The 8,892-nt window shown below is 42.5% G+C and overlaps 1 protein-coding gene across 1 annotated transcript in view; it reads right to left on the bottom strand.

Moving 5' to 3' along the window:
* Positions 1 to 8,349, bottom strand: part of LOC112076916 (exportin-1) — a gene marked incomplete at its 5' end in the record, with an annotated part of 17,855 nt that extends 9,506 nt beyond the window's left edge. The window contains 3 exons of the mRNA XM_070441502.1: positions 3,300 to 3,494; positions 7,821 to 7,927; positions 8,166 to 8,349. Coding sequence (XP_070297603.1) covers positions 3,300 to 3,494; positions 7,821 to 7,927; positions 8,166 to 8,349 — 486 coding nt within the window. The remainder of the gene's footprint in view (positions 1 to 3,299; positions 3,495 to 7,820; positions 7,928 to 8,165) is intronic.
* Between the last annotated feature and the right edge of the window lie 543 nt (positions 8,350 to 8,892).

Genomic DNA, 8,892 nt, shown 5'->3' with positions numbered 1-8,892 from the left:
GTCCATACTGACTGTAGGGGGTCACTCTCCATGGAGTGTTCCATTTCCTATGATGACTTGTAGGGGGTCACTCTCCATGGAGTGTTCCATTCCATACGACTGTAGGGGGTCACTCTCCATGGAGTTTTCCATGTCCATACTGACTGTAGGGGGTCACTCTCCATGGAGTGTTCCATTTTCCATACTGACTGTAGGGGGGTCACTCTCCATGGAGTGTTCCATTTCCATACTGACTGTAGGGGGTCACTCTCCATGGAGTGTTCCATTTCATACTGACTGTGGGGGTCACTCTCCATGGAGTGTTCCATTTCCATAGACTGTAGGGGGTCACTCTCCATGGAGTGTTCCATGTCCATACTGACTGTAGGGGGGTCACTCTCCATGGAGTGTTCCATGTCCATACTGACTGTAGGGGGTCACTCTCCATGGAGTGTTCCATTTCCTACTGACTGTAGGGGGTCACTCTCCATGGAGTGTTCCATGTCCATACTGACTGTAGGGGGGTCACTCTCCATGGAGTGTTCCATGTCCATACTGACTGTAGGGGGTCACTCTCCATGGAGTGTTCCATTTCCATACTGACTGTAGGGGGGTCACTCTCCATGGAGTGTTCCATTTCCATACTGACTGTAGGGGGTCACTCTCCATGGAGTGTTCCATGTCCATACTGACTGTAGGGGGGGTCACTCTCCATGGAGTGTTCCATTTCTATACTGACTGTAGGGGGTCATTTTCCATGGAGTGTTCCATTTCTATACTCTGTAGGGGGTCACTCTCCATGGAGTGTTCCATTTCCATACTGACTGTAGGGGGGTCACTCTCCATGGAGTGTTTCCATTTCCATACTGACTGTAGGGGGTCACTCTCCATGGAGTGTTCCATTTCTATACTGACTGTAAGGGGTCACTCTCCATGGAGTGTTCCATTTCCATACTGACTGTAGGGGGGTCACTCTCCATGGAGTGTTCCATTTTCTATACTGACTGTAAGGGGTCACTCTCCATGGAGTGTTCCATTTCATCCTGACTGTAGGGGGTCACTCTCCATGGAGTGTTCCATTTCCATACTGACTGTAGGGGGTCACTCTCCATGGAGTGTTTCCATTTCCATACTGACTGTAGGGGGTCACTCTCCATGGAGTGTTCCATTTCTATACTGACTGTAGGGGGGTCACTCGCCATGGAGTGTTCCTTTCCATACTGACTGTAGGGGGTCACTCTCCATGGAGTGTTCCATTTCTATACTGACTGTAGGGGGTCACTCTCCATGGAGAGTGTTAGTGCTGTTGTTTGCACACATTATACAGCTGTTGTTCTACCAATCCAAGGACACCTATCTTTTTAGTGCCTATAGCTGTTGTCGGTTGGTTCTCATCATATGGCCCGTCTCTCTCTCTGCAGGACTTTGAGGAGTACCCGGAACACAGGACTCATTTCTTCTACCTGCTGCAGGCGGTCAACTCCCACTGTTTCCCCAGCCTTCCTGGCCATCCCTCCGGCCCAGTCAAACTGGTGCTGGACTCATCATCTGGGCCTTCAAACACACCATGAGGAACGTGGCCGACACAGGTGAGGCTCGAACACACACACACACACACACACACACACACACACACACACACACACACACACACACACACACACACACACACACACACACACACACACACACACACACACAGGTGCTTTCTCTTTACGAATGACAGCACATGAATGAAATCATCCACGTGTATTGATCACATATTTACTAATGCTGCGAAATCTTCTTTAAAGCAGCAGTATCCAAATCCATCGGATGTAGTGATCACAATATAATAGTCATATCTAGGAAAACCAAAGTTCCAAGCGCTGGGCCTAATATAGTGTATAAGAGGGCATACAATAAGTTTTGTAGTGATTCTTATGTTAATGTAAATGATATTTGCTGGTCTGTGGTGTGTAATGAGGAGCAACCAGACGCTGCACTTGACACATTTTATGAAATTGCTTATTCCAGTTACTAATAAGCACCCATTAAGAAAATGACTGTAAAAACGGTTAAATCCCTTGGATTGATTAATAAAAAACGATTGTATGGTTGAGAGGGATGAGGCAAAAAGAATGACAAATAAGTCTGGATGCACAACCGATTGGCAAAAGTACTGCAAATTGAGAAATAATGTGACTAAACTGAATTAAAAGATGAAGAAACTATACTATGAAACAAAGATAAATGATATAAAGAATGATAGTAAAAAGCTTTGGAGCTCCTTCAATTACATTTGGGGCAAAAAGGCAAACTCAGCTCCATCATTCATTGAATCAGGTGGCTCATTCATCACAAAGCCCACTGATATTGCCAACTACTTAATGATTTTTTTCATTGGCAAGATTAGCAAATTTAGTCATGAACATGCAGCAACAAACGCTGACACTACACATCCAAGTATAACTGACCAAATTATGAAAGACAAGCATTGACATTTTTAATTCCGTAAAGTGGAGTGTGGAAGAGGTGAACAAATGATTGTTGTCTATCAACATAATAGCGGACGATATTGCCCACTCCTATTTTCCATATCTTCAATCTCAGCCTACAAGAGATGGAACACTCCATGGAGAGTGACCCCCCTACAGTCTATGGAAATGGAACACTCCATGGAGAGTGACCCCCTACAGTCAGTATGGAAATGGAACACTCCATGGAGAGTGACCCCCTACAGTCAGTATAGAAATGGGGGTCTCAGTGAACTACCTCTTTAAAATTGACTTATTTTGTTGGTTACAGGTACAAAAACAATCAAATCAATGCATAGAAAGATAACCCAAAGCATTCCACCCCTCAGTCCCCATCCACCCACCCGCATCCTCCCTCCCCATTCCACCCCTCAGTCCCCATCCACCCACCCGCATCCTCCCTCCCCACCCGGAAACCAGGCTTCCTACACCCTCAGATTACGAGATGCCAAGGTCAGACCTTTCCATATTCTGTTCCAGTTAAAACATTGTTCAGATTCAATTAGATCTGTAGAATTTACTCTTTTAATGGCTAGCTCAGAATATGAGCTTTACAAAAGTTGTTTATATATTATTGAGATCAGTCCTTTCAGGAGCCCAGATAATTTATTTATAAATCACATCATGGAATGTTTTGGTAGTTTTAGTTTGTACTTTTGACAACAAAATGTACTTTTGACAAATTTTGCCTACTATGTCATGGATTTACAACCATACTGACTTCAATATGTTAAGAGTACATTTGATAAACTTTCAAGATGAAAGTTTAGAACAATAGCCACTATTAATAATGCTGATACTTACTTTATTGATCATGTTGAGCGTGCATTCGAACACGGCATCGAAGATCTGCGGGATCTCCCCGGTGATGTGTCCGCCCAGCTTGTTGACGATGGTTGCCATGGTGCTGAGGACCTCGGGCTCCCGGGCGGCGGGGACGTTGCGCTGGTAGTCGATGAGAACGGCGTCGAGCAGCGGCGGAACAAAGTTCTCCCCCACCTGGAAGGAAGGAACACCGGAAGGGAAGAGAGGACGGGATTAACGGACAGATCAACACGGCAGAGGGAGGAATGTTATGTTCTCACCAGGTTATTATAGGACAGGACTGAGGTCAGTGTTTGTGTGTTTGTTACTAAGGACTAAGTGACCAACACGGTTGTCTTTCAAACTCTTAAGGTGAGAGTTTTCCAATCCATTCCTGGAGTACACACAGGACTGACAAGTACTGCTTTAAACAGTCAGGTTGGACAGTCAAGGTTGTATAAGTCTTGTTTTTGTCATGTCGTTTTTAATTGAAACACCTCCGCTGTCTTTCATTGGGATATATGTAGTAACAATATATCCTAGTAACAATATATCCTGATACATGTAGTAACAATATATCCTGATACATGTAGTAAACATATATCCTGTAACCAATATATCCTGATATCATGTAGTAAACAATATATCCTGATACATGTAGTAACCAATATATCCTTGATACATGTAGTAACAATATATATATATTTTCTTTAACCTTTTATTTAACTAGGCAAGTCAGTTAAGAACAAATTCTTATTTACAATGACGGCCTAGGAACAGTGAGTTAACTGCCTTGTTCAGGGGCAGAAGAAACAGATTTGTACCTGTCAGCTGGGGGTTCAAACTTGCAACCTTTCGGTTACTAGCCAATGCTCTAACCACTAGGCTACCTGCCCCCAATATATCCTGATACATGTAGTAACAATATATCCTGATATACAGTTTACGTCGGAAGTTTACATACACCTTGGCCAAATACATTTAAACTCATTTTTTTTTTTACAATTCCTGACATTTAATCGTAGTAAAAATCCCTGTCTTAGGTCAGTTAGGATCACCACTTATTTTAAGAATGTGAAATGTCAGAATAATAGTAGAGAGAATTATTTATTTCAGCTTTAATTTCTTTCATCACATTCCCAGTGGTCAGAAGTTTACAACACTCAATTAGTTTTTGGTAGCATTGCCTTTAAATTGTTTAACTTGGGTCAAACGTTTCGGGTGCTCGCTTCCACAATAAATTGGGTGAATTTTGGCCCATTCCTCCTGACAGAGCTGGTGTAACCGAGTCAGGTTTGTAGACCTCCTTGCTCGCACACCTTTTTCAGTTCTGCCCACACATTTTCTATAGGATTGAGGTAAGGCTTTGTGATGGCCACTCCAATACCTTGACTTTGTTGTCCTTAAGCCATTTTCCACAACTTTGGAAGTATGCTTTGGGGTCATTGTCCATTTGAAAGACCATTTGCGACAAAGCTTTAACTTCTGACTGATGTCTTGAGATGTTGCTTCAATATATCCCCATAATTTTCCTCCCTCGTGAAGCCATCTATTTTGTGAAGTGCACCAGGTACCTCCTGCAGCCAAGCACCCCCACACATTGATGCTGCCACCACCACCACCGTGCTTCACGGTTGGGATAGTGTTGTCACCACCATGCTTCACGGTTGGGATGGTGTTGTAGCTGTATTTATTAGAGAGGGTAAAGATAAAGATTTTGTTCGGGCGCCAGGCAGGTATTAACCATGCCGAAAGGAAAATAGTAGAATAGAGAGAGTACCACTACCAGACCCACACACATCAGCAGAAGAGACTGCCTAGAGTGTAGCCTGTTTACCAGATAGCCAGTGGAGAGAAAAGAGAATACACACCCTATAAAACCCACATCACAGCACAGGGGTATCCCACCAAGAATACCTCATACAATAATAATAATGGCAAAGCAATTGAACAGCAACTTCATACAAGAAAGAACCCAGTCGTCAACAGAGGATTTGCAGTAATATGTATTATCTTCCAGTGGAGGAGTGCAGAGGGTATGAATGTGGGGGGGTGTCATAGACACAACAAAGGCCTTAAAAATGTCCACAATCTTCTCGGCCACAGGTCATTAGTACACCCCCCTCAATACAGTTCAAATAACAATACACAACCTGCAAGCAACCTCCCTTTAACTAAAATGTCAACCCAAATACTTCTGGCAGGGCAATAATAGTCCAGCTCTAATGAACTTCAATGGGAAGTGCATTTGAAAAATTAGAGTCTGTTGCAGGGTAAAGCACTGGAACGATAGAGGGAAGAGAAAGAGAGAAAGAGAACAAGAGAGATCTTAGCTGTGGTCTTCAGGCGAGCCGGTGTACTGTCTGACCGTCCGATGGTTTGTATGTTAAAACTTTGCAACAATGTTGCTACTAATCCATGCGATCCATAACCGGCGCGGTCCAAACGAAAACAACCACGACGTAGAGCGGTCACACCGACGATTGAGTTAAATACGTTATAATCTACACACGATGAAAACAAACAAAACTTCTGCAGCATAGCACACACAATCAAACTGTCGCGCCACCAAGAGCTCCTCCCAAAGCTGTCTTTATCTCCTCCTTCCTGACTGCTGATGCGCTCTTAAAGGGGCAGCGCACGGTGAAGGCTCCGTGCAGGATTTCCCCACAGTGTTCTTTCGGCTTGCAAGCCTCCCCCTTTTTCCTCCAAACATAACGATGGTCATTATGGCCAAACAGTTCTATTTTTGTTTCATTAGACCAGAGGACATTTCTCCAAAAAGTACGATCTTTGTCCCCATGTGCAGTTGCAAACCGTAGTCTGACTTTTTTATGGCGGTTTTGGAGCAGTGGCTTCTTCCTTGCTGAGTGGCTTTTCAGGTTATGTCGATATGGACTCGTTTTACTGTGGCTATAGATACTTTTGACCTGTTTCCTCCAGCATCTTCACAAGGTCCTTTGTGTTGTTCTGGGATTGATTGCACTTTTCGCACCAAAGTACGTTCATCTCTAGAAACACAGAACGCGTCTCCTTCCTGAGCGTATGACGGCTGCGTGGTCCCATGGTGTTTATATTTGCGTACTATTGTTTGTACAGATGAACGTGGTACCTTCAGGCATTTGGAAATTGCTCCCAAGGATGAACCAGACTTGTGAAGGTCTACAATTTATTTTCTGAGGTCTTGGCTGATTTATTTTGATTTTCCCATGATGTCAAGCAAATAGGCACTGAGTTTGAAGGTAGGCCTTGAAATACATCCACAGGTACACCCCCATTTACTCAAATGATGCCAATAAGCATATCAGAAGCTACTAAATCCATGGCATATTTTCTGGAATTTTCCAAGCTGTTTAAAGGCACAGTCAACTTAGTGATTTATGTAAACTTCTGACCCACTTGAATTGTGATACAGTGAATTATAAGTGAAATAATCTGTCTGTAAACAATTGTTGGAAAAATTACTTCTGTCATGCACAAAGTAGATGTCCCAACCGACTTGCCAAAACTATAGTTTATTAACAAGAAATTTGTGGAATGGTTGAAAGAATAGTTTTAAGGACTCCAAACTAAGTGTATGTAAACTTCCGACTTCAACTGTATGTAGTAACAATATATTCTGATACATGTAGTACCAATATCTTCCTGTGAGATGTGTATATATCTGATACATGTAGTACCAATATATCCTGTGAGATGTGTATATTCTGATACATATAGTACCAATATATCCTGTCAGATGTGTATATATCTGATACATGTAGTACCTAAATTCTTCCTGTGAGATGTGTATATATCTGATACATGTAGTACCAATATATCCTGTCAGATGTGTATATATCTGATACATGTAGTACCAATATCTTCCTGTCAGATGTGTATATATCTGATATATATATAGTACCAATATCTTCCTGTCAGATGTGTATATATCTGATATATATAGTACCAATATCTTCCTGTCAGATGTGTATATATCTATAATATAGTACCAATATCTTCCTGTCAGATGTGTATATATCTGATATATGTAGTACCAATATCTTCCTGTCAGATGTGTATATATCTGATACATGTAGTACCAATAATCCTGTCAGATGTGTATATATCTGATATATGTAGTACCAATATCTTCCTGTGAGATGTGTATATATCTGATACATGTAGTACCAATATATCCTGTCAGATGTGTATATATCTGATACATGTAGTACCAATATATCCTGAGATGTGTATATATCTGATACATATAGTACCAATATATCCTGTCAGATGTGTATATATCTGATACATGTAGTACCTAATATCTTCCTGTGAGATGTGTATATATCTGATACTATGTAGTACCAATATATCCTGTCAAGATGTTGTATATATCTTGAATACAGTCTAGTTACCAATATTTCCTGTCAGATGTGTATATATCTGATATATGTAGTACCAATATCTTCCTGTCAAATGTGTATATATCTGATATATATAGTACCAATATCTTCCTGTCTGTATCTCAGTGTATCTCACCATCTGTGGATCGCTGGATCTGCTAACCCAGCCCGAGATGAGTTTGAGCGTCTCTCTTTTCACCGTCCTCATACTTCTGATCAAGGGCTGTTTCGTCACCATCTCTCCTGAAACGCACAGCGCCAAGAGAAGAGACGCATGAGGAGAGGACACACCACCAAGAGAAGAGATGCATGAGGAGAGGACACACCACCAAGAGAAGAGACGCATGAGGAAAGGACACACCGCCAAGAGAACAAACGCATGAGGAAAGGACACACCGCCAATAGAACAGACGCATGAGGAAAGGACACACACAGCCCCCAGCCCAGCCCCCAGCCCAGCCCCCAAACATCCCCCACTGACCGTTGGTCTGGATGGCTGCGGAGATGTTTTCGCTGAGGCACTTGTAGACGTTGAGCATGTCCAGATAAATGCGTCCTAACTGGATAACGAAGGGGTGTCCCACGGCCTTACAGGCCCGGACGTTGGTCTTCAGGATGCTGCCTAGCTGCTTCACCGTCTCTGGGTCCTTCAGAATGTCCACGTTCTAACAGAGGGGAGTCAATCAATCACATGTCATTTATYAAGCCCTTTTTACATCAGCAGATGTCATGATGTGCTGTACAGAAACCCAGCCTAAAACCCCAAACAGCAAGCAATGCAGATGCAGAAGCACAGTGTGTAGGATAAACTCCCTGGAAAGCAGGAACCTAGGAAGAAACCTAGAGAGYAACCAGGCTCTGAGGGGTGGCCAGTCCTCTTCTGGCTGTACTGGGTAGAGATTTAAGAGAAGGGTACTTTAGTGATCATCAGACTGAAACGTGAATGGATGGAGTTAAAACATGARAATGATAAAGGGGTTGACTAGAGAAGAAACAGATATGATGAACCTGTTTATTCATTATGATTATATTGAGTTTAATAAGCTGCAACAGCTACTCTTCCTCCTAGGGTCTGCAAAGAACAAAACAATCATTTACAATCGATAACCTCAATGGAGAATACTTTTTATAGTTCAGGATTAAACTTTATCTGTGTCCTGGACAAATAGCCCATAAAGACAGCTGGACATCATTAGAGAGAAAAGAGA

The sequence above is a fragment of the Salvelinus sp. IW2-2015 genome, unplaced genomic scaffold, assembly GCF_002910315.2.
Source record: "Salvelinus sp. IW2-2015 unplaced genomic scaffold, ASM291031v2 Un_scaffold4127, whole genome shotgun sequence".
In the NCBI taxonomy this organism is placed as follows: Eukaryota; Metazoa; Chordata; class Actinopteri; order Salmoniformes; family Salmonidae; genus Salvelinus; species Salvelinus sp. IW2-2015.
The sequence above is the reverse complement of the archived record's forward strand: the minus strand, read 5'-3'. Positions and strand labels throughout refer to the sequence as shown.